The sequence below is a fragment of the Aspergillus undulatus genome, assembly GCF_047715775.1.
Source record: "Aspergillus undulatus strain CBS 261.88 unplaced genomic scaffold BDV17scaffold_28, whole genome shotgun sequence".
Lineage (NCBI taxonomy): Eukaryota > Fungi > Ascomycota > Eurotiomycetes > Eurotiales > Aspergillaceae > Aspergillus > Aspergillus undulatus.
Genome location: NW_027396632.1, coordinates 100011 through 123232, shown reverse-complemented (window position 1 = coordinate 123232; position 23222 = coordinate 100011). Strand labels below are relative to the sequence as shown.

At 49.7% G+C, this 23222-nt stretch overlaps 7 protein-coding genes across 7 annotated transcripts; 3 read left to right on the top strand and 4 right to left on the bottom strand.

Annotated features, from left to right (window-relative positions):
- Positions 1-1004: 1004 nt before the first annotated feature.
- Positions 1005-2615, bottom strand: BDV17DRAFT_264874 (monooxygenase). Its single transcript, XM_073758094.1, has 5 exons — positions 2487-2615; positions 2258-2428; positions 1964-2197; positions 1443-1893; positions 1005-1388 (listed from the first exon to the last, which is right to left on the bottom strand). Exons 1-5 carry the CDS (start codon positions 2571-2573, stop codon positions 1093-1095), a joined length of 1239 nt encoding a protein of 412 aa, XP_073614969.1. The 5' UTR covers positions 2574-2615; the 3' UTR covers positions 1005-1092.
- A 2428-nt stretch (positions 2616-5043) lies between these two features.
- BDV17DRAFT_291881 (oxidase ustYa family protein) lies at positions 5044-6023 on the bottom strand (the record flags this gene model as incomplete). The annotated part of the gene is made up of 4 exons (XM_073762232.1): positions 5044-5358; positions 5433-5554; positions 5613-5738; positions 5948-6023. The coding sequence occupies 4 exons, from the start codon at positions 6021-6023 to the stop codon at positions 5044-5046; spliced, it is 639 nt and encodes a 212-aa protein (XP_073614968.1).
- Positions 6024-6839: 816 nt separating this feature from the next.
- On the top strand, positions 6840-7112 carry BDV17DRAFT_291880 (uncharacterized protein; the record flags this gene model as incomplete). The annotated part of the gene is made up of 2 exons (XM_073762231.1): positions 6840-6896; positions 6987-7112. The coding sequence occupies 2 exons, from the start codon at positions 6840-6842 to the stop codon at positions 7110-7112; spliced, it is 183 nt and encodes a 60-aa protein (XP_073614967.1).
- A 1169-nt stretch (positions 7113-8281) lies between these two features.
- Positions 8282-9098, top strand: BDV17DRAFT_291879 (uncharacterized protein; the record flags this gene model as incomplete). The annotated part of the gene is made up of 3 exons (XM_073762230.1): positions 8282-8369; positions 8428-8636; positions 8694-9098. The coding sequence occupies 3 exons, from the start codon at positions 8282-8284 to the stop codon at positions 9096-9098; spliced, it is 702 nt and encodes a 233-aa protein (XP_073614966.1).
- Positions 9099-13606: 4508 nt separating this feature from the next.
- On the bottom strand, positions 13607-14622 carry BDV17DRAFT_264871 (uncharacterized protein). The gene has a single exon (XM_073758093.1). It carries the CDS (start codon positions 14069-14071, stop codon positions 13727-13729), a length of 345 nt encoding a protein of 114 aa, XP_073614965.1. The 5' UTR covers positions 14072-14622; the 3' UTR covers positions 13607-13726.
- Positions 14623-18486: 3864 nt separating this feature from the next.
- BDV17DRAFT_291877 (uncharacterized protein) lies at positions 18487-19914 on the top strand (the record flags this gene model as incomplete). The annotated part of the gene is made up of 2 exons (XM_073762229.1): positions 18487-18677; positions 18753-19914. The coding sequence occupies 2 exons, from the start codon at positions 18487-18489 to the stop codon at positions 19912-19914; spliced, it is 1353 nt and encodes a 450-aa protein (XP_073614964.1).
- A 731-nt stretch (positions 19915-20645) lies between these two features.
- On the bottom strand, positions 20646-22470 carry BDV17DRAFT_101256 (uncharacterized protein). Its single transcript, XM_073753689.1, has one exon. It carries the CDS (start codon positions 22313-22315, stop codon positions 20840-20842), a length of 1476 nt encoding a protein of 491 aa, XP_073614963.1. The 5' UTR covers positions 22316-22470; the 3' UTR covers positions 20646-20839.
- Between the last annotated feature and the right edge of the window lie 752 nt (positions 22471-23222).

The window sequence follows — 23222 nt, the reverse complement described above, 5'->3', positions numbered from 1 at the left end:
GTCGCGATAAGTACGGTTTCCCCTCTTGTGCGCTTCGAGTAGACTGCCGATGTTATAGTACTCCATCTGAATCCTACCTTAAGGCTCTGAATCGGTAACGATGTCTCCGTCCGGCTTTGCGTCTCGTAACGTATACTTCTAGATCTCCTTTACTTTCCAAGCATCCCGAGATAGGTGACTCTTGTTGAATGCTACCGAAAGTAAATCAAGGGAGCTGGAGTAGCACCCCGGCCCCTACTGCCCCCGACCTCTTCAGCTGCCAGCATGATATGCGATGGAAAAATCGGCTCACCCGTATCAAACAATTACAATCATCAGGAGAGCAGGAGCTGAAGCTATACCGAACGCTTCTTCGAGCACTCAAGCGATAGTACCGCCATCGGAGGGCGTTGGCCTCCATTGCCCGTGCGCCTGCGGCCTTCCCTTGGACAAGAAACATCGCCTACAAAGGTGAGACCCTGTCTCTACTTTCTGTGTTAAAATGGAATGCAACCGGGCCTAGCTCTTTTTACCACGAAAAGCGTTGATCATAGTCTCATCAAGGGTTGTTGCAGATAGCTTCGCTTCCAGACACTCCGACTCTGCCTGATCGAACCATGTCTACATGTTCTGCCAGGAGCTAGTAAGCAGCTTTGTACACGACAGTAATTTCTGTCTCCACTCGATCGCCCCCCGGAAATACTGTCGACACTCTCCAGTAAACTTGGCGTCTTAATGGTGCAGTATGGTATGTGACGTGCGACATACTACCTGCGCTAAATGGTCGGCTAGACTAGGCATAGCAAGAAGCGGAGACCTAGCCAAGTTCATGGGACAATGTCTTCACTGGCGGCTTCGATATATTCCAGGTTGCCCTGAAGCTCAGACATTGTTGGAGCACGGAAATTATTACGCATACAACATCAAACGACTCGGGAACCGGACGATTTTGGGCAGCAGGACCCGATGAAAGGTCTACGATCTAAAGGGAGTGGCAAATAAGGAGTAAAAGAACCAGTGCTTGGTCGAGCTCATCACCGGCCGATTTCGGTGTCTGTATATACATTTCAACGTCCAACGCTGTATCTACAAAATAACCTTATGTATCGAGGTCTAAGCAGCATCTAACAACTCCCTCGCCCTCCTCGCAGGATCAGAAGCCCAAGCGAATGCAAACATATCTTCGGGAACGCTGGCACCGGGGACATATCTTCGCAACTCGTCTAGTACCTCTGCCCTCGCCTCATTTGGTACTTTGGACATCATCATAACGGTGATAGAATGCTCGTACCGTGTCTTGTTGTACACTTCTAGATACTGCGGTACTTGATGGGGGGTGGTATCGGAAGTGAAGAGGGCACCGAGGGCAGCGGCGTCTTCAAATGTTTGTGCGCCGCCTTGGCCTTGATCTGCGACTCTGTTAGAATATAGATTCTCTGGTGTATAATGTGAAGAAGACTCACGGGGAAGAGTCGGATGCGCGGCATCGCCCAACAGGGCCAGTTTGCCCTTGACGAACGTCCGCGGCGGCTGACGAGACGCCAGACTCCACAACTTCACGTCCTCAGCCATGCGGCACATCTCCCGTAACTCAGGACAGAAGTCCTTGAATGTCTCCAGGAGCTCGTCGACATTGCCGGAGTTAAGCCAGGACGAGGCTTGCGTCTCCGCCATGGAGGCTGCAGGGTGAATAGCGGCGCAGTTTAGCAGGGACCCGCGACGGCAGGGGTACACCACTATCCGTCGGTCTGAGTTGGCGAAGACGTGCACTCCATCTAGACCGATTTTATCTAGAAGTGATGCAGTTGTCGGGTCGGAGCGCAGCTTTGACACGGGGACGAGGAACCGGAAGGTGTTCTGGCCGGTGCTTTCTTTCTTTTGGTCCTCGCCTGTGATGGCTTTGACTGATTTGGACTGCCATGTCTTGTGTAAGTCGTTGAAGTGTACCTAGGGCGTAAATGACAAGGTAGGGGAAAGTCCTTACATGCATTCCATCGGCACCCAAGACGAGATCGCCACTATGAACAGTCCCGTCCTCGAGAGTGACCGTCCCAGCATCGGCATCCACTGACGCGACTCGCGAGGTCAGACGAACATCAACCCGCTTGCCATCAACTTCTTTTGCAGCGGCTTCGCGAAGAGCATTATGCAAGTCCACCCGGTGAGTTAGTAAAAAGTCGCCGGGGACCTTCAGTGACTCCTGAATATCCTTTGTTACCTGCGTGGTGGGTTAGCCGTGATGCGAGCCAAAATACTATAAACGCCGGTATAGACCTACAAGAGGTGTGTAGATTGCATTGGCATTGGCATTCCAAACCCGGAGATGCTTGCAATGGACTGGCTGTAGGGCTTCGAAATCGACTCCCCAGGTGCGCAGGATGCGTGAAGCGTTGGGAGCCACGTTGATTGCGGCGCCGACTTCGTGGAGAAATCGCGACTGTTCAAAGACCTAAACAGAGTCAACAGTCGGTTCCTCATGGCCATGGCCAAAGGCAACAAGAACGTACGACAACATCATGGCCAGCCTGGTTTAGGGCAATCGCTGCGCCGAGACCGCCGAGGCCGGCGCCGACAATGAGGATTTTGAGCGGCATTATTGGCAATCTGAAAGGAATGATGTTCCTGGTTACAGGATGCTGAAGAAACATCAAGCAGCCTTAGACGCCTGGGCATTGCTGCTTAATTTATGGAGAGATCGAAGCACTCGCAGCGGCTATACCCACCAGGCCCGTCGCATCATATGGACACGATCAGCGCTGGTTACTTAAGCGGCACGGCATTTTTCCCGCATTGCCCTTATTAATTGGCGTATTGTTGTATGTGGAGCAGGTTCCGAAATCCCGAGAGCCGAAAGCACAAGCAATAGATGTGGAGCCGTGATCATTGTTGGGCGGGGGAATATAAAGTACTTAATACTTGGTTGTAGTATGTCGTTGCTTTGTTCCCTGGGCATCGGAATAACACCTTGGATTAGCTCATCCTGCGAAAGAGCATGCATATTCTATAATATAGGACTATATAAAATCCGTGCTTGCTAGCCCGTAAGGTACCATTGATCTAATTCCTAGTCAATGTTTAAACTACCATACCTGCCTGTAATGCCTATGGCTAGCTCTCAATCCCTCCTGCATTCAGCTCGCCCTCGACAAGATCAGTGGGCTTCTTGATCGGTCTGCAAGAACTGAGTATACATCTGAGAAACTTCAGGTCCTTTCCAAGATCTGGTGTTGTGGACGTTGTGGCAAACATTGATTTTACTCTTGATTACCTTATTAAGAGATTAGAGAGCGCAAAATCCATAAAGGGCGGCTCATGGCCAAACAAAAATTGACTTCTGTCTCAGCAAGTCTAGAGTATCAACACCCGACGTAATGTCCTCCCCCAAAGCGTCCGTCCAGCTTTAATGCGGAAGTTAAGAACCAACAGGACACCTTGCCCATACCTCAGAAAGCTGAAAGGGGGTTTACCCGTATAGTTCTAGTCATCAAAGTGACCACTTGCTCTAAAAGCAGGGTGCTTCGTCTCCAGCCATTTCGGTCCCCGCGCAAGCTCATCCAAAACCGAGACATCAACGCCAGCCTCTAGCAGTCTCTGCACAACTGCTTCACTTGCATACGAATGTGCCATTGTGATATACCCTACACATTCAGCCTCCTGCTGATGAAGATCACAGTCAAGGTCAAGCATCTGGGACGCAAGTGTCTCCTGCCGTCGCTGTCCCTCAATGATATCTTTATCGACGCCAAACCCATCCCCCGTGTCTTACGGAAACCCGTAGAATTTGAATTTCTGGAAACCTCCCAACGCAGCACCGAGTCCACTAAACGCTGAATTATAAGAGTCCGCGAGCACTTCTTGCGCGAACTCGGGCAGCTCTGATAGTTCACGGCCACATCATTGGATCCGATATTGTTGCCCTTCTTTCTCAACGCAACGCCGTTCTGAGGCAAATAATTTGCTCTGACGTCGCTCATTTTGCGAACAAACATATCTTCCTCGTCAATATAATCAGTCGGGAGTTCAGAGGGGATATTCACGTGCACATCGGCACCTCCCTTGAGACACAGTTGCACTGCTTCGAGGTGCCCATTTTCAGTGTACTCATCCCACGGGTCACGGCGTTTGCGATGTCGAAGAAACAACCTCGCAGCTCCTGAGTATTAAGCAACAACTCTGGAAGCATGACATGCCCATGTGCGGTAGCGCCAACAGAGGTATTGTCAATCAGTCACGTGCTAAGGCGAACAGCTTCCCTTTCCATTTTCCCATAAAGTAAATACGACAGCACTTTGCAATGTCCGAAAAATTGCTGCTGTGTTAGCGCAGTTCTATTCTGATACCCCTGGGAGCATGGCAAATGCCGATACCATAACCCCTGCGGTAGCTACTTTACTGACTACATCACTGGTCCGCGCCTTTCGGGCTGCTGGTCGTAAGTGATTAAGCGGGTGACAGTCGACATTAGCCCGCATTAATGGTGCAACAACGCGGTGATTAGGATATGTAAGACGAGCTACTCGGGGAATGTAAGCCTCTCCGTGCCTCATAGTCCTAGGAAAGCAATCCCTTGCGTCTTCGTGCCTGCTGTCTTGATCCTTTTCATTCAATTCAAGTTGGATGACGAAATACTTCCCCCCATTATCTATACCTATGTCCGATACAGACCCGCTGGGGCTTTCTCTGAGCCACGAACTGGAGAGAGGAGCGAGGATGGTCCATTTGTTCAGCGTAACCGTACGCGTATGCAGAAGCGTAAGCGTAAGCGGTTGTTGTCTAATGAAGCTCTAAAACCGAATCGAATCGCAGCCATGGCGGCGAAGGTATGCGTAAGTTACGGACTAGAGACAAGGTATGACGATTGCCAGTCGCCACATTTGTAAAAGTAGGGGCCTATTACCAAAGAACGCAGCCTGTGGCTACGGAACTGCATGAATGTCAGCGGAACGCCCGGGAACTTAAGTTGGCTGCGTTAGCCCTGAAGGTACCCTGTTAGGGCTTGCCACATGCACCATTCCACAGTAATACAAATCGTGCATTGCATATTCACCAATCCAAGCCTTGAAATCAGGCGTCTCCCACTAAACGCAACGGATCCGGCACCCAAGTCCCAAAATCCACAACCCCCGCCGTCCTTTCAAAGGCCCAACCCCTTATGGCCTCGAAGTCCCGACATGTATGCGCAACCCGGCCATCAGCCTGCCATCTGTGCTGCTCATCCGACCACACCCAATTGATTGTCGACACATCCGATGAACACATGAGGCTCTGCCTGAGAGACTCAGAGCAGTGGTCGAGATGATCCCAAAAGGCAGACACCTCGTCCGGGCTGCTTTTGTTGACTCCCATCTGGTGGCCCCAGGCTTTTTTGTGAAGGTGGTGCTGGCAGGGGTACCTGGTTAGAATGCACAATATGGTATAAGATGATAAGGGGAAGAATAGAAGAGATGACGCACTAGACAATGCAGTTGATGGAAGACGTCAATCTCGACGACGTACTGACCGGGCTCGGACGACAGAGGAAGAGTATGGTTGACTAGCTGCGCGGCGTCAGATTTGGGGATTTTGATGATCCCGTCTATAAGCCACACATTGTGAGAAAAATACATCATGGACAACAGTCTGGCAAGTCTTACAATTATATAGATCCTCCCAGGCTTTGTCGTAGGCGTCAGTGGGCGGACCCATATACGGTGTTCTCTCTTCAGCGAAACCACTAAAGAAAGTCTGTGTTTTGTACCGAAGGACGCGGTTTGCTGGTGCTGTTATTTCCGTCAGTAACTAACTAACCAAAGCAGAGACAGCATACAGAAAAGCGGACTCGGGATACGAATGTCATTGGATTCTTGAATCATATCCCACAGCCAGCGAATATTAATTAGTATACTGACGCCCAAGGCAGTATAGAAAATGTATTTCCTTAAGCTCGAGTTGGACCTGCGTCTTTCTCTCCTGGGAACTTTTTGCTTACTGCTGCTGAGCAAGTCGCCTGCTTCAGCGTCACATTCAGGAAGATCATGGTATTTTGCACTGTTGTGGGTGTTCATCTTGTTTTCAGGTCAAGATTTCAGGTCAAGATTAGAGGTGGTCAAGGAATTTGAGGAAATGAAATAGCTCTGGGCGAGGCGAGACTAATAACATGGTGGAAGTAAAAGTAATAGACAACTTGGCATTGAGTGGATGTATTCACAAATGCATACATCCATCCGTTGACCTCACCGCTACAACGGAGAAAAAGGCAGGCACCTCGTATGCGTATGTGCTCGTCATAATGGTTGTGCGACGTGATCATAGGTGTGCAGGTTGCGCTACGCAAGAGCAAGAAGGTATCCATGACGGGATTCTGTGAGCGTAGCCTTCCTCCAAGATTTCTCCACCAGTGATCGGCTAGAGTATCCATGTCGCGACTGCTTCCCATGTTGCCGGTTGCTGTACTTACTCTCGAGGAAAATTATCGGGAGATCCGCTCCCGCTCCTGCTTACGGGTACGCTTACGCTTACCCGGGCCCCGGGACTGGCTTCATTGGCTTCATTGACAGGTCTCTAACCCTAATTACTCCGCAATTAAAGACAAATCCTTCTCCAACGGGCTCAGAGTTGGGGTCCCAAGACGCCAAATCCAGTCAACTGACCGGTCAGCAAACCCCTGTCAATAACCAAGTTAGCTTGACTATCTTGATAGGCAAGCTGGGATAGGTAGGGTTATAAAGCCGACCTTGATCTCCAGAGGCAGACACGATATCATACCAACATCCATCCTCTTCGGACCGACTCAACCGCACCAAACCCCTTTCGCTCAGCTCTGCTCTGCTCCCACTATATCTCAATTTAACTCAACGCCCAAATCCGCTTCCACTTCCAAGATGAAGTTCGTCTTTACCACCGCTATGCTCTTTGGAATTGTGTTCGCTCTTCCCGCGGTACGTGTGGTTAATTGAAGGATCCAAAATGCTCTGGTTTCCCTCTAGATTGAGCTGTGCTGTACTGACTAAGGACCTTGGTGAGCGTAGGAACTCGCTAGAGAGAACAACAACCAGGGAGCCCACAAGGCTACAGTGGAAGCTGCCAATAGTTATACTGAATTTGGCTGGGTTGGAAACGGAAAGCGCGACACACAGGGGTTCCAGAAGCCTTAGGTATGGGTCCAAGTAAGCCTGGTTCATGGCGTGCCTGAGCTTGTTTGGTTGTAAGTGCTACGTGACTTCCGAGAAGCCCCGGAAGGGATCGATCATTCATTCACATCAGACGCGTTGGGTTATGGGAGGGACGGTGAAGAGGAAGAAGGACGTTGTGGAATGCAAGACGATTCGATGAGAGATCGGTGCGAGTTTGATTTAATGTTTTATTTTCGGTTCGAGTCCGTCATTTCGTTTCCTTTTATATGCAGTCTTGCAGGAGATTTTGTCTACCTCGCGCCTTAATTCAGCATTCAGTGTTTCAATGTCAAGCTTTCGGCTACCCCACCCAGCTCATTAACAGGTACTCTGGTCGGTTAGTCATTAGCATTATACCGCAATACTCCTACCTATCAACTCCAGTTCCTTGTTCTCAAGGATGTAGATTGAATGAGCCATTGTATTTGATGAACTGCGCCCGTAGCTGAAGATAGCTGATGCTGATGGAGGTGGTCTGAAGCGGAATATCAAGGCCTGGGTTTCTCCGCAACCTCCCCAACAGTATGTACCGCCTTGAGGACCTTTTCCAGGGTTAAAGAACGTCCTCGAGCTCTTCAGATTGGTCAATAGCTTTAATCTGGGGATAAAAGTGTCCCTGATCTTCCGTTACTTGTATGTAGACCATGCTTATCCTTATACTAGCCCCGGTCCTTCCTCAGCAACCCTTGGATGCATAGACTTTAAAAAGCCTAACCGGCCTGGATATATGCGGTACACTCTATGCATAAGGATGTTTATGAGGGGCTTAAATATTGCCCAGTAGGTGCGGAGCGCTGACTTCCCTACAGTATATGTTCATCAGGGCGGGCCTTTTGACAAGAAGAGAGTTATAGCATTGGCGGATGCCTTTCCAAGCCTTCTTGAACTCTATTCAATGTGCTTGAAGAATCGCTTGTACTTGGCCTTGTTCCGAAATGGCGTATACGGTTTAGTATGCTATGAACCATGGAAACGACATCCCGTTGCCCACGGAGAAGATGCGGAAGAATGGGGCTTTTCGGAAAATCGATTGGCTCGGCTAGTCCCTTTTATGTAACCATGGATTAAGTGCACGTTGAGCAAGCGGAATTTGTAGGAAAATGAGTTGGCAGTTCTTTTTCGGAGCCTCGTTCTTTCGGTTGCATGGCACGATGGTAGACTACGACACCAACCTCCAACAACGCACGCTGGGCAACCCGGGCCAGAAGCTAGGAGCTTCCGGTACAATCGATCAGAGTTGTTAGTTTTCGTCTTGCTTTTGGACTGAAGGAATGCTGGCCGCTTACGGAGGTGGTAGGTGCCACCGGCCAGCGTGATCTACTCCCCCTCGGCCTGGAGCGATCGAGCTTGGAGCAGTTTGAGCTGGGCTTACAGTTCTTGCAGCCCTTGGACTCGTTGGGTGATGATCTGGGCCAGAACAGGTCATGGCTCATGAATGACCTGCCCGCACCATCGCTGCCGATCGTCCCTCCACAGCCCCTCGAGTACAACGAGCTCGGCGATGATGTTCGCGGCCATAATAACGCAACTAGCCCTACAACTAACATACTAACTACTGGCCAGCCACACCAGCTTCCTCGCCGAAGAAGTCGGTACCTGATCCGTCGCGCAGCAGCGCAGAGCGGGCCAGTCGTGATCCCCAATGCCAGTGCGCTCAATCCCATGGAAAGATGGAGGAACTCGCCTCCGGAGGAAGAACCCGCTTTGATTCCAGATATCCTCAATGCCCTAAGGGTCTCCCCAAAGCAGCGGGGGAATGACGGCCTTCACGAAGCACGGAAGAATGGCCATGCCTTCCAACATTATCGGCGAGCCGCCTCGACCACCAGCGGGGAGTCGAGTGCATCGTCGCGAGACTCGCACCAGTCAGGGTGCTCGAACTCGTCTACGCAGGGGTCCCTTGGCACCGCAAGACCGCCGGGGCAGGATGCGCGCGGGCAAAACGACCCGCAAGAGGCTGGGTCGTAATACAAACGCTAACGCTTTGCGCCGATACTGGTGTACCTTCTGCTGTGACCGGTTCAAAAGCAAGTATGACTGGGCAAGACACGAGAAGTCTCTCCACGCCACTCTAGAAGCGTGGCACTGCGCTCCCTTTGGAACGGTTACTCTTCTCGATACAGTCCCACACTGCGCATTCTGTGGCGCTCGCAATCCAGACCCAGACCACCTCGCTGAACACGCCGCACCAGCCTGCGAAACCCCTCCGATGGGAACACGCCGTTCCTTCCGCCGAAAGGACCACCTCGTCCAACACCTCCGCCTCGTGCACAATGTCCCTAACCGCCCACCGCACATCGACACCTGGGAGCTCGGGCAGTCCGCGATCCCCTCCCGCTGCGGCTTCTGCAATCAGTCGCTGGGGTTAGCCCTCAGGTCCAGCTTGTTGAGGTGCTTTCTTACTACGTTAAATCATTCTTCTAAGGTTATTGTGCATAAGGGGCCTGGGAATTCTCTCAAGGATAGATTTAGCCCATGCTTATGCAATCGATATAATCGACACCCTGTATTGTGGGCAATGTGATGCTATGGTATAGAAGTATTAGTCTGATGCTTGCCGTGTGAACAAACCAAGGTTAGCGCCATTTATCTTGTAGAAATGGCATAGCTGCCGAATAACAAAAGTGCCGAACTTGATGGAACGAGGTGTCTGAAACCGAACACCAACGTTATGCTTAACGATGAATATAAGATTGCTATTGCAGCAAAGGAAACCGGGAACATGCAAACAGTGTTTAGTTGTAAACCGTCTCAAACAACCTCACTCCTCCACATTTCAACCGCTGCCTCATACTTTCGACAAAATGCAGGATTTTTCTCCCCCTCTTACATTTCTCAAACAATGCATAGATGGCACACACGCGCTTCGTTGGAGTCCAGTCCACCATCCGTCTCATCCAGATACATCAGCACAACGAGAGCGGGGAAGATCTCCCTATGGATCCCATACTCGCCCGTGTAGCGATAATCTTCCAAATACACCTCCTCGGGTCCGTCTCGTCGCCGGCGATATCATGGGGCATCGTCCCCGCTGCGAGATGGAAGACCGCGTACGAGGAGATTCCTGTCGTATAATACGAAGCCAATATATGGGCTGCTAGGAGACTCTCAAATGCCTGACTGGGCAAAATGGTGTCCAGGAATGCGATGGTGGGATTTGCCTGCGGCGCGTACTGAATTCGCCAGACGCGCCACAGCTTTTCGAGCTGCCAGCATTTCCGGACCAGGGCTTCCCGCCTGGTGTATGCGTCTTCTGCGGTGCGGAGCTCGTCTAGGTAGACAAAGAGGCCGGGAACTTCCAGATGATGTTGTCCTGTACAATATGGTTGAATTATATTACATGAAGACTGCTCTATAACATGTTTCTCTTACAAGCGCCACGTGGCCCCAGGATCTCCCTTCCTTCGTACTTCGCAAGCATCCAATAGCAAAGATGGCATTTAATCTCGGTGCAGCAGCAAAAGAGCTCACCAACATAATGATAACAGACGGCAAACTCACCACATCTCAAATGGCGGAAGTTATCGACTATAACAAGCGGACGGTCACAAGGCTGCGTGCTAACAAGCTCCGACTTGGGAGGGTAAAAGCGCCTCTAGGGAAAGGAGGGCGGCCAGGAAGCCTGATCCTGATCATGATAAAAACACTTTGTGATTATCTACATTCGAAGCCTGGCTTATACTTATATGAGATGGCCGACTTTAGCTAACGTTCTTGGGAAAGAAGTAACAAAATCAATCATCAGGCGTGCTCTCCTGTACGAAGGGTGGTCCAAAGAGAAAGCCAACCAGCATGCCAGTCAACAAAACGCCGACTTAAGAAAGGAATACTTCGTTAAGATACAGTGATCGGCGAAACAAGCCTGACCCCCAAACTTATTTTCGTGAGATTTTAAATAAGAAATGCCAAAAGAGGTACCTTGTATAAGAAGCCTATAATATTATAGGATATATAAGTATACAAAATGTTTGGTTATAGTAAGGTCAGGCGCAGAACATCTATTTTAAAGCCCCTTGTCTTTGAGTCTCTTATCTTCATCAGACGCCTAGATAAAAAAAAATTTAGATAAAAAATTAGTAAGGTAATTAAACACTGCTAGACAGGGATATAAGGAATATGTGAGCGTCAGCCTAGGTGTAAATTACTCGACATCAACCACTAATTATATGAAAGAATGAAGGTCTGATTTCTCAATCTAGCTGCAAACGGTGGTTTAAATACACAGATAATAATCAGCAATCTAGCCGGAAACAGCAACTAGAAGAGATATAACTTTAGAACGGTGGCAATAGCAGAAAATTTCTGCATAAACCTCGGTGATCGGAGGTCGTCAATCCGATATCCTAAATAGGCAGGTCGTACGGTCGACAGAATATTTACTTAATATAAACTAATATAACCCTGTCTTGTTATTATAGGCTCCTTGTATAAGGTACCTTTTTTAGTTGATTACTTAGTCATTATATAACCTTTGTAGCGAATTGGGACCCGACAGGCCTATAGTGAAGTATGGAAGTGGATAAGTTGATGCTATTCAGAGACCGCCGGCGGCGGGAGCTAACACTGCGTGACAACCTTGTTTATTTTATATCAGTGGTGCCCTTCTTGGTGCTCCATATTTGCAGTATATAATAGTAGGCTTGGGTCCCGACAGTAGAAGAAAACGAAAACATACAACAGCTGGGACTCGCATGTGCTCGACTTTCAAACGAATGGATACTGGTTGTATGGCTTGCAGGAGTCCGGACGACGCGAGGCAAACTGCCAGAATTAGTAGCGAGCGAGTCACGACCAAACCAAGTGGAGCATGATAAGTATACCAGTGTATGGGTTTGTCTAACCCGAGCTCCCGCTGTGTCGGCAACCCTCCAGACTGGGTGGTTGGGCCGATCGTATGGCCACTTGGCTTTGGTTTGTGCCATTATGCGCTTGATGTGCACTGTCTAGGTGAAACCATCGATTCCTGCTCGTGTCGATACCAACTTCCTCGAAGAGAATATGGACTGGCTCTCTTGATTATGAGACAGGATAGAGATGGGAAGAGAGAAGTATAGTCACGGGAAGGGTCAAGCCATAGCAAGGAGCAACATTTGCGCATAAAACAAGCGCACCTCAATCAAGAAATCAGCTGGCTGCGTATACTAAGGTAGGTAATGATTGTGCTGAGGGGCTGTGCCCCTACCACCCTGATCAGCGAGCTCGGAAGTATTCCAGGCTCCCGCGTCAGATAGACTCTACCTGAAACTCCCGCAGCGATCGATCGCCTCCTAGCGCGCGTGGGGTGCCAACCCGAACCAAGAAGGCGAACTGGGTGGAACGACTCTAGCCGCAACTCTGTACGAATTTAGACTGTTCCAAGCACAGACTAGTTCGATCGGATCCGACCTCAGACTGCAGGTCTCACATCCTGACCTGACATGTATCCACCTGCGGGCACCGGGCACCTATAGGGTTTCTCGATCCGAGACTGAAAAAAACCAGCCGCAAAATGAACAGGTTCCTCAGCAATCCACAGCTTCAACGATCTGCATATTGTAAGCAAAACAACAATGGGGGGCTCGCATGGGACAAATCTGGGAGTAGGTGCATCTCGTCCAAGGGATTCTTAAAGCTGAAACAACCTAGCTTATTCTGGAGTGTACTAAGTATAGATATCAATTCTTGATCCTTGCCATGCTCCCCTTCCATAGAATGAATGACGAGTCGGCTGGATATAGCACTAAATAGATACCTAGGGAAGTCCAGGTACGTCCAACGGGACGGGGATCGCACAGGATGTGTCAATGCGGCAGTCGCAGGTCATCATTATGCAACTGAGATCGACGAATGCTATTCTAAACCAAATAGTAACTCGTAGGACTTTAATCACGCACTGACTCGGTTGGAATTGTTCCAGACCCATCTAGTACCCCGTCCTCCGCCGACCGTGATCGTCAGCTATGCAGGTGCTATACGTATGGACCATAGGTTCCAGTCCATCCGCACAAATGCCCTACCACGGCAGCTTGGTATCGCGCGGTTCGGTTAGGGCAAGAGCAGTTCATCGTTGGGATGGTTATCGGGATGGATAGGGTAGCGGATACCCTGCCCCGGTGTACAAGTTGACTCCTGCTGCGATAGAGGTACTGTACAGGAATGCGTTGACTATACAGCGTAAAGATTGCCTTGACCATGGCCTTGACTGTAGATCGTATCATATTGTCTCGTTTTCATGTCCCCGGCCCATAGCGGTTGTTTGTGAATGAGACAACTTGAAGTATGCGGGCCCTGGCGAGAAGGCAACGGAAGACCAGGTCACGACGGGACATCTGCAGCTCAACCTGATTGTCTCACAGAGAAACACGCTGCGCTGCGCTGCCATCCAGAAAAAGGACAATCAAAGCAAGAGGTATCTCCTGACTCCCCTCGATCCAGATCTATAAAAGCCAGCAACACCTCCTCCGTTCTCCTGTTCATCAACACCTCTCCAGCTTCCAGTCCAGCTCCCCAGTTCCATCTACTTCTTTCTTCGTTCGCTGCGCGTTCGCTCCAATCAATTCCTTCGCTCTTACAAACCTAAGTTGCGCTTAGCCGCCAACAGCTCGCCCTCTCTCAACTCAACTCAACTCAACCGAATCCATTCTAAAATGAAGGTTCCCGCCGTGACTCTCGTCCTCGTGGCCGCCGCCCTTAGCGCGCCCACCCCGAACAACGCCGTTGACAACAGAACATTCGGCCTCCTCGCGGGCCTTGCTGGTCTTGGCGGCCACGCTGGCCTCGCAGGCAGTGCTGGCGCTAGTGGTTCTGATTGCGTTGAGGGCTCTGGTAGTGCTGCAGGTGGCCTTGGAGGTTCCGCTGCAGGTGGTGCTTCTGGTCATGCTGGCCTTGGAGGCTGGTCTGGCCTCGGTGGACATGGCGGTCTGAGTGGAAATGGCGGTCTCGGTGGTGGATGGGGTGGCCATACTAGTGGTAGTGGTGGTCTTGGTGGATCTGCTGGTATTGGAGGGTCTGGTAGTGCTGGAGGATCTGCTGAAGGCGAGGCTGAAGGCGAGGCTGGCGATTCTGGAGGAGGCTCTACCGAAGGCTCTGGCTCTGCTGGCGTTGGAGGATCTGGCTCCGCTGGGGCCGGTGATTCGACCAGTACAGGGGGCCCTGCCGATTCCGGATCCGACGCTAGCCCTGATGTCACTGGTGTTTCTCCTACCACTTCCGGTGGAGGCTCTGGCAGCGCTTCGGAATCTGGAAACGGGGATGGCTCGGCTGAGGTTGATGGTGACGGGAGCGCTGATGCATCCGGCAACGGCGAGGGCTCTGCGAATGTTGACGGTGACGGCAGTGCATCAGCATCTGGCAGCGGCCATGGCTCCGCCAGCGTTGATGGCGACGGTAGTGCCTCCGCATCTGGGGAAGGCAATAGTTCTGCTGAAGTCAACGGCGACGGCAGCGCCTCGGCATCCGGCAGCGGCCATGGCTCCGCCAGCGTCACTGGCCCTGGCAGTGCTTCGGCATCCGGCAGCGGAAGTGCCTCTGTCAGCATCAACTAGGGTACTCGAACATTGTTTTAGCTCGTGGTGCTACCATGGCATGGCAGTCTCCTCCAGCAAGCCCCTTCTGCCTGAGAGACGATTTGTGATTAGGGACAAATTGAACCAACTCCCTGGGTCTAGATAGACATGACAAGCAACTGTACCTAGGTAGCTAAATGGATCTGACCTGTGAAAAGCACTCATTGAGCATTAAGTAGATCATATCATGGACTCTGAGCGACATCCTTACCGTACTAAGTCTCTTATTTTTTCGCGGACAGGGGTATCCGAAAACAAGCTGCGTTCGCAAATGATCCAATTGTTGCCCGGCTAAAGGCTGTAGTGTCCTGCTTAGAAATCTTGCCTTGTATATCTTTTCATATCATTCCAGGTTATGTCGTTGAAAACAGATCAGAGTATACATCGGCTGGGGTAGCGTGAGGGCAAGGATTGCCGTAGGGCCTCTAAGGTTCAACCAGGCCAGCGATCTTTGGGACTTACAGGAAGTAACGACAAGACTCTACTTAGAACAAGAAGGCGCTTCCTCAGATGATCCAATTTTTTGATGGCATCTTTCTCGAACCCTGAAGATCCGGTCGAGACGTTCCAAGATTGTCTTCTTGAACCTGTAAGATAGGTATGGTTTTTTCCTCAAGGAACCGTACCATCTCAGTACAGCAGTAGTAAGCCCTGCAGTATTTTCGTTATACCCATACATATGTCGGTGGCCCGACTTTATCTTTGATGTGGAGTGGAGTGCCAGAGTGCCATTCGCACTCGAAATGGATGAGGGTCCGCTATGGTATTATGAATAATGACTGGTCGACTCGGGATTTGCAGGCCATGGAGAATGGTGTTTCGCTAATCTGCTGTTTTGCGGTGTGTGCGGATATATCTGACGAGTCTGCGCACGAAACAGGGACGGACTACGCGGCTCTAAAGGAACTACGGGCAAGAGCAATGTATGCAGGGACTGAGGTTACTCAGGCATTGAACCTGTAGTGTAGCTGTCTAAATAGACAACTTTACCAGTTTACCTGTACCCCTAACTTCTAGATGTCTAAAAGCAAGATTGACTATACGAGATCTTTCGAGACGGCTTCTCTCAAACCGCAGGAATACTGGAGTCTGACCGTGGTGCCTTACTTGTGTAAATCGATATCGAGTTAAGTAAAGAGATAAAGTATCTAAGTGACAATGGACCTCGCATTGCTGATGACCACTGTATTGTATTACTTTATCTCCTCGCCAGCAAGTCAACATTCTCTCGGCAAACTGATTCATATACCTTATATATCAAGAAGAACAAACCGCAACTTCCCCGGACACGAGGTGAGCTGATCCTTCCAATCCCTATGTACCGACTCACCAGTATCCCCCAGCGGACGCTTTGACATTGGCTTAGAGGCTACGGTAATATCTGAAATCTACAGAAGGATAAGCACAGAACTTACGAGACCCGTGACTTTGGCATCATATTATGCTTCCACCCAGCCGGTATGGCTGATGTATTTAGGGCTGGGGACTAGATGACAAAAAGTTCTATACCGCCCGTCCATAAAAACAATTGGCTACCGGCCAGTTCTTTGAATTTCGGTGAAAGGGAGATAAAAATAAATGTATTGCCAACGGGGCCGTGGAGACCATTTTCCAGTCACCGATAGTCGACCTCACTGACACACGATCAGCATTGGCTGGTGCTGCCTGTCCTTTACACCACAGTTTTGTTTGATGTTCCTGATGCCAATCGTGACCTAACTTTTCTTGCATTATTGACTGCTTTTCAAGTGTCGTAAGTCTTGATGAGATTATCCTATCTTGAATAGGGTTTTACGCGCATGCTTAGGTCCATTTGAAGGTTATACTACTCTCCAAGTCCTATTCATCCCTTAAACAACAACCGCATCTACCTTAATCTCCAAGTTGTACTCTGTCTCATTGTTATCCAGCACCCCGGAAAGACAATACTCAATAGAGACATTCCTCCTCGTACCAAATCCCCTCTACCTCTAGGATATACTTTGGAAAAGCCTTATTAATTTATTACGGTATTACCTAACTAGCCTGCGAATCCGTATTATATATCTTGGAGGTATTAAACCTACTTGTATCAAGACTATAATAAAGGATAGAGAAATTACCACGTTTATACTAATTGAAGCTATAACCTGCGCATAGGGACTTATTATAAAATGTCGACCGTACGACCTGCCTATTTAGGATATCGGATTCACGACCTCGGATCACCGAAACTTATGCAGAATTTTCTGCTATTTCCACGGTTCAAAAGTTATGTTTCTCCTAGTTGCCGTTTCCGGCTATGTAGTGAATTGGGACCCGACATGCTTTATAGTATTATACTATATTAGCATTGCTGTAGACTATAATGCCTGATTATAGTTTTATCTATATATTTAGATTAGCCTGCGGTAGTATAATAGCGTCATGGACTCTAGGCAATAGTTTAGCTAGACTAACTATGTTAGATTTGATAACTGGTATTCCAGGGCTAATATCAAGCTAATAAACTTCGGAGGCTTTGAATTCTGATAGATTTCCGAGACAAACATGGTATTTAATAATAGCTGGCGATTCTGTATTATTAGTTGCTACTATATAGGTAAATACTTCATCCACTATATACGTGTATAATGCAATGTGTTCTTGTTATATAGGCTTAAAGTAGTAGTCTCGGTTATTAGCAAGTATATTTCAGCGCTGAATCAGAATGCGCATAGTTATTAGTGGTAGAATAATAGTATACTTTTTAGTAAATATTACCTGTGCTGGTTTGTGGTTTGGGTAAGTAATAATTATCAGTAGTATAATAATATCTCTACATATTCTAATAATTAGTTATTATCTATCTAGGTTGATTGTACAACGTTCTGGTCCGAGTATATTTATACTGAGTAAGAGGTTTGCTTTTAATATTTCAGTAATATAGGCTTTGACCGTAAGCTTTGCAGTAATATTATACTAGCCAGATATAGTAGATTAATATCCGCTGAAGTAGAGTAATAGTAAGTTAAACTCTATTATTTAGTCAGTTCCTATTCCCTGTAGAGGGATAGGGCTCGTATATTGCTGGACCTGAAGTTTAGGTAGATTCTTCTGCAGAAATATTTTATTAATTAGAGATAAAGTTAAACCTGAATCAATATAGATAGAGTATGGGGAGCCTCAGGTTCAAGGTATACTCGTGTAGTAGTATATCTCTAATCACGGAAGCCAAGGCCGGGGGAATAGAAAGGGGTTAAACCTGATATTTAAGTAGTAAATATAATTATAGGAGTATTGTTATGGGTTGATCCCATAACATGCACCGCGTAGCTTACGCGGCTGTGGTCACGTGGTTCCTGCCCCTCTACCTTCTGTCTGCCCCTCCTGATCTGTTCTCTTCTTCAGCGATTCCTTCTTGTACATACGGCACGTTTAGATAGGAAGATCCACCTATTTACGTCCCCTTACAAGTATTAGGTTCTAGGTAGAATATATTTATAGGACTATTATATCAAGATATATATAAAGTATAATATTTAAATTAAATATAGCTGCGCAGTAATTATATTAGATTCTATTAGGGTCAGGTCTATTACTATTCTCCTGTTAATTAGTTTTTTCTTCTTCAAAATCCAAATGTGGTCGCTGGACAGGTGAGGATGCGCTAGGCCTAAAGGGGCTAGCTATAAGATCAGCCGTAACACTTTGGTATCCGTTGATTTCCTATTCCCTTCGCGGCTTCATCCATCCTGCTCCGAGTCCATCCTGATCTTTGATACAGCTGGTGCTCCCTTGATAGCCATTCCTATATAGCCAATCGTGATCCCTTACAGATTGCAAAGATTGACATGAGTGCTGAAAAATTTCTCGCCAACGTCGAAAACGGCGTGGTGCCGGTCGACAGCCACGAGAAAGTATTATGGATAGCATTCATCTACATGGATGAGGGACTGTGGCTCGGCGATGGCGTGTTTGATGTGATTGAGAAACTGCACGAGCACGGCTGGTCATTTGGCGAGGGCGAGTTAAGGTTGAATCGGTCAGTTAATCTAACCACGGCTATCTTGAACACACTAACTATACTACGAACGAACACTGACCATCACAACCACAGCACCCTGGATTTATTTTACCTCGCTCAAATTGCAGCAGCCATCTACCGCTCCTCTGACCAAACAGAGGGTGAATTCCCCTCCCCCGATGACTTCGATGCTTTCTACGCGGAACACCACCTGCTCCTTAACCCATCCGCCTGGCGCTCTTATTACTCTGAGGCGTTTTTAAGACAGCCCGTCACAGCACGCTTTTACCGCCTCCCTGATCTCCAAGATCTACCTGACTCGGACTCCCCGTTGGACCAGACACGCAAGCGACCTCACCCCGGTGGTGGCCCGCATGCCACGAAACTCCCCCGCTGGGCGTACAACGTCCATCGCACCCGCCGCAGACAAAAATTGCTTTCGGTTGCGACTCTTATCGAAATAGCCCTCAGCACGCTGGAGACGACTATCAACCGCCTGCGCAAGAAGCACCCCAGTGTTCTGCCTTATTCGGAGACGCAAGCGCGCTTCTGGCTTGAGCGCATGGGTGTCGGGTTCTTCGGTCCAACGAATAAACCCACGACGCAGTCCCCGGACGCGTGGGACATGAATCGCTTCGGTGTATTGGCCGCGCAGGGGATGTTTGATGTGTACCAGTGGCAAAAGAAGTACTTGGTGAAGGCTTGGGAGGCAAGCTGGGGAAGTAGTGGCGTCGTTGAGGCGGATGTGGAAGATGCTGCGTGGAAGAGCGAGATTATATGGTGTGGGTGGCCTGATGGCGGGATTGGGGCATACGCGTGGTGGAGGGGGTGGGATGGGGAGCTTGGTGGTGAGGAGGAGGTGGAGTTTTTGGCTGCTGTTGCGGTGGAGGAGACAAAGGGTATAGAGATGGGTGACTTGGATCTTGCAGTGCGATCGCATATCTTACTTGGGGTGATGGGGGCTGCGGTCAAAACAGGGCAAGAGAGGGAAGATAATCTACAAGAGCTGGAGAAGGGGGTGGTGCAGAGCAGGAGGGTCAAAGAGGACAAGGCAGGTGTATGGCTGAAGGAGGCTTTAGCGGTTATCGAGCCGTATGTGGGGATATGGGAAGGGGTGTGGCCTGAAGGAGAGGAGGAGAGGGGACAGATGCTACGGCGGATCTTGGTCGAGAACGGGCAGCTCTTTGCAAGATATAAGCTCTCACCGCATCTGAAGGAGTTCAATTTCGAGTTGGGTCCGAGAAAGCTGGAGTAGTAGGTTTGCTTCTAGTCAGATATCCAGGTCAAGTAGACATTGACCAGGTCGTCGCTCCTAAAAAAACTGGAATTGCCGACCCTTGTGCGCGCTGAAGGATCCGGTAAATATCCGCCTCGCGCGACACCTCCTTCCAGCGTCGCGAGGTAGTGATGGGTTTGTGAAGGTCAGAGGAATCTTGAGAATCTCTGTACCACCAGTCAGCCATATTTCACGCTATTATGACACAGACCTGATATGAGGCGCTCAAATTGGTAGCAAACGAGATAAGGAATTTCTCCTTAAGCAAGGTCTGGAATGGCCGTAGCAAGGAGGAAAATGTTGGGAACCAGCTAGCGTATACGTAGTAGCATGTAGTACTCGAAATCTCGACGTGAGTGACTACGCCTTGTTGCGTTATTATTGACTTTCTGCTCTTCAGAACCTCTACCATTGTCTAATCCCAAACTGCTCAACATGTCCCTCACCCTGCCCTGCACCGATCCTGCCAAGAATATATGAATTCGCGTCTCGTATATCAGAAACTGAGTGTGTTGGAAGGAGCGACCCTGCATTGTCTTGCCAAAATCATACTGGAACACACCACCTTTACCGTCGCGGGGTGCACTGACCACAACATCGCCCAGGCGAATGTCATGACACCGCCATCGATGCCAACCAGTTCTGCATATTCGCGGCTACCATGGCCGCGGCAGCGGTAGAATTAGAAGAGAGATTGCTCTCTAGAGACGCCTCCGTCGTGGTTCTGGACGATGTGCTCGCTAGCGGGCGCACTCTTTGCGCAGTGCTGCAGTTACTGAATCAAGTTAAAATCAGTTTGGATGTCGGAGCATACTGCCCTCCGGTACTGCCTGTAGGTAGGCGGCCTACCGGCCACCCAAGGAGACACACATCCATCACTTCCCACAAGCGCGGCATCTCATCCCTAGAACGATGCCACCTGACCTGTAACCTGTTCGGAAATAGTCCGGCCAGGTAAAGCCGCCTCCTCCCGAATCTTAGCTGCCATATGAATCCCCTCCAAAATAAACGGCTTCCAGTAATTGCTACTGTTGGGATATTCTGTATTCCACTCCTCGCCCAACACACTCCCTCCCTTATCATACCACGTCGATGAAGCGAGCTTGTCATCCTTGTATTTCTCCGCCGCCTCCTTCATGGCTTGCCGTGTTGCATCTTCCCACTTGGACCGACTGTTCCCTGGAGCCAGGATGGGGTCCACCCACCTCATGGCGTCCCTGTTAAATTTTGACCAGTCGGCATCATTCTCGGTAGAAGGGATGAGAGCAAAGGAATCGGGATTCAGTGCAACAATTGTATTTAGCAGCGCTCTGCGCGAACTGAGCTTTGTACCAAACCGCTCAATCTGTATGCCCGCATTGTATCTCATCCAGTCCTTAGCTCCGACGCTGGGCGGAAGGAGATAAGCGTGCAAGAAGATGCAGAATACCAGCCAGAAGGTGACGAAGAAGGCGTCCCATCCTTGTAGCGCGGCCGAGGCAATCACAAGTCCCCACTGGCCTAGGATTAGCACTCGAAGCAGTACACGTAAAAAGCTCACCATAAGCGGAGGCACGGGACCACCTGTGGGCTCCAGAGGCCTATTAAGCAGGGAGTTGACGATCGTGCTCTCGCCATAGAACACGATCCAGTCGGTATGGTTCATGTGTTTCGTCACCAAGACCAGCCGATTATATCGACTGTGACTGTCAATGAGAAGTTTCCGCGGCCGGCTCCCGAAGAGAGCAGAGATGACGAGGCCAGTCGCGGGAATCGCGACCAGAAAGCCCAGCGCCACATAGCACTCCAGAATCCCGCTCATGATAATCATCCCTGTTAAGAGCGCCCATCCGCTGATCGACACGATCCAATACCGTAGCGACATCGCGGGGCCCCGGCTAAAGCTCACCCACGGAGCGACCTGTGGTTTGTTTTTGACGCGGTTCTTTTCGTCCCCGGGTAGTCGGACGACGCGAACAATCTCCAGATTCTGAATCCGCAGGTCCTCCCCGGCCATATTCTGGTGATTATTGGCGATCTGGCGTACAGGCTGCGAAGCGAGACACAGCCGCACCGTCTCGGGACAGCTGGTATTATATTTATCGACGTACCGGCCGTCGAGGGCGAGAGATGCCATGCTAGCGCCGTACTCATCTAGATAGCAGTATTTCTGGGCAAACTGGTCCGACAATAGGATACGGCTCCCGGACGGGGTGACTGGCCAGCTCCAGAGTGGGATTGCGCCGGTCAGTTCGTAGATGTGAATTTTGTTCGGGATGTCGATGAAATCGATTAAGGCGGATAGCGGGAAGATTCCGGCTAGCCCTCTGGCCCAGGATGGGCCATCTTCTTCCGACATGGCACTGTTGAAGGCTGAAACGGCGGAGTCGAACACGCCCATCGTGACTCGTTCAAACTTGGTCGTTGCGACAATAGATGATTGAAATGGATGAAGGCCCGCCTGGCCCAAAGTGAGAGCGCTCGACAGGTTCAGACAGTAAACCTAACGAGGAGACGGATGAGCGACAGAAGACAGCAAAGGAGCTGAAGAGCGTCAACGTCAGATGCGGCGCGGTGTGCATAACTTGCATATAACTTCCTTGCACTAGGCCTATATTTCGTCTCGTATACCCAGTTGTACGAGAGGACTACAGAATGATTGGTGAAACACTATCATAAATTACAAGTGCAAGGCCAAGATGCCACTGCATGAAGCAACAACCACCAATTCCCCTAGCCGCTCCAGCCCTCATGTCAGCCCAAAGATCTTGCACCCTTGCAGCCTTGCTCACCACTGCGTTGCAGCGGCGCAGAACTCTGAAAGCCAATAAGGCTGGACAATAAGATAGAAGCGACGGCCCATTTCTTGGCATTTAGCCAATGGGAGATAGAATTCACTCTCAGAGTCTCGAAGCCGATCGCACCCCCGCTGGCCGCTTTTGAGCCAGCTTGCACAACTTTGCCGTGCAGCCGGGGTATGGCAGTGTGCACGAATCCAGCGTGCTTGGAGAACAGAGAGGCAGTTGAGAAAGTCTCGCCTCATTCAGACTGGCAGTCGTTCCGAGACTGGGCGCCTACTAGAAGTATCCTGCTTCAGGGCCGAAAGGTTGCGTCGACCATTTTTCCATCTGGCTGCCGCAGCCACTTCGTGTCACTGGCTGCTGATCGAATACACGAACAGCCGCAAGGACTTCTCGAATATCCTATTTGGTTCTAGCGGCGAAGAAGCAGCGGTGAACCTCTTTGGCGTCTGCGAAAATCGTTTACTGGCTTGTGACGGTACAATCATCCCTAGGGCGAAATGACGT

Bases quoted from the DNA above. Each gene is read 5' to 3' on its own strand.
- BDV17DRAFT_264874 (XM_073758094.1), bottom strand. From the start codon at position 2,573: ATGCCGCTCAAAATCCTCATTGTCGGCGCCGGCCTCGGCGGTCTCGGC. The intron at 2,198-2,257 runs GTAGGTCTATAC...CCCACCACGCAG, and splicing joins ATGCAATCTACACACCTCTT to GTAACAAAGGATATTCAGGA. The intron at 1,894-1,963 runs GTAAGGACTTTC...AAGACATGGCAG, and splicing joins TGGGTGCCGATGGAATGCAT to TCCAAATCAGTCAAAGCCAT.
- BDV17DRAFT_264871 (XM_073758093.1), bottom strand. From the start codon at position 14,071: ATGGCCACCCCATCCACCACCGAGACCGCCATTTCCACTCAGACCGCC.
- BDV17DRAFT_101256 (XM_073753689.1), bottom strand. From the start codon at position 22,315: ATGGGCGTGTTCGACTCCGCCGTTTCAGCCTTCAACAGTGCCATGTCG.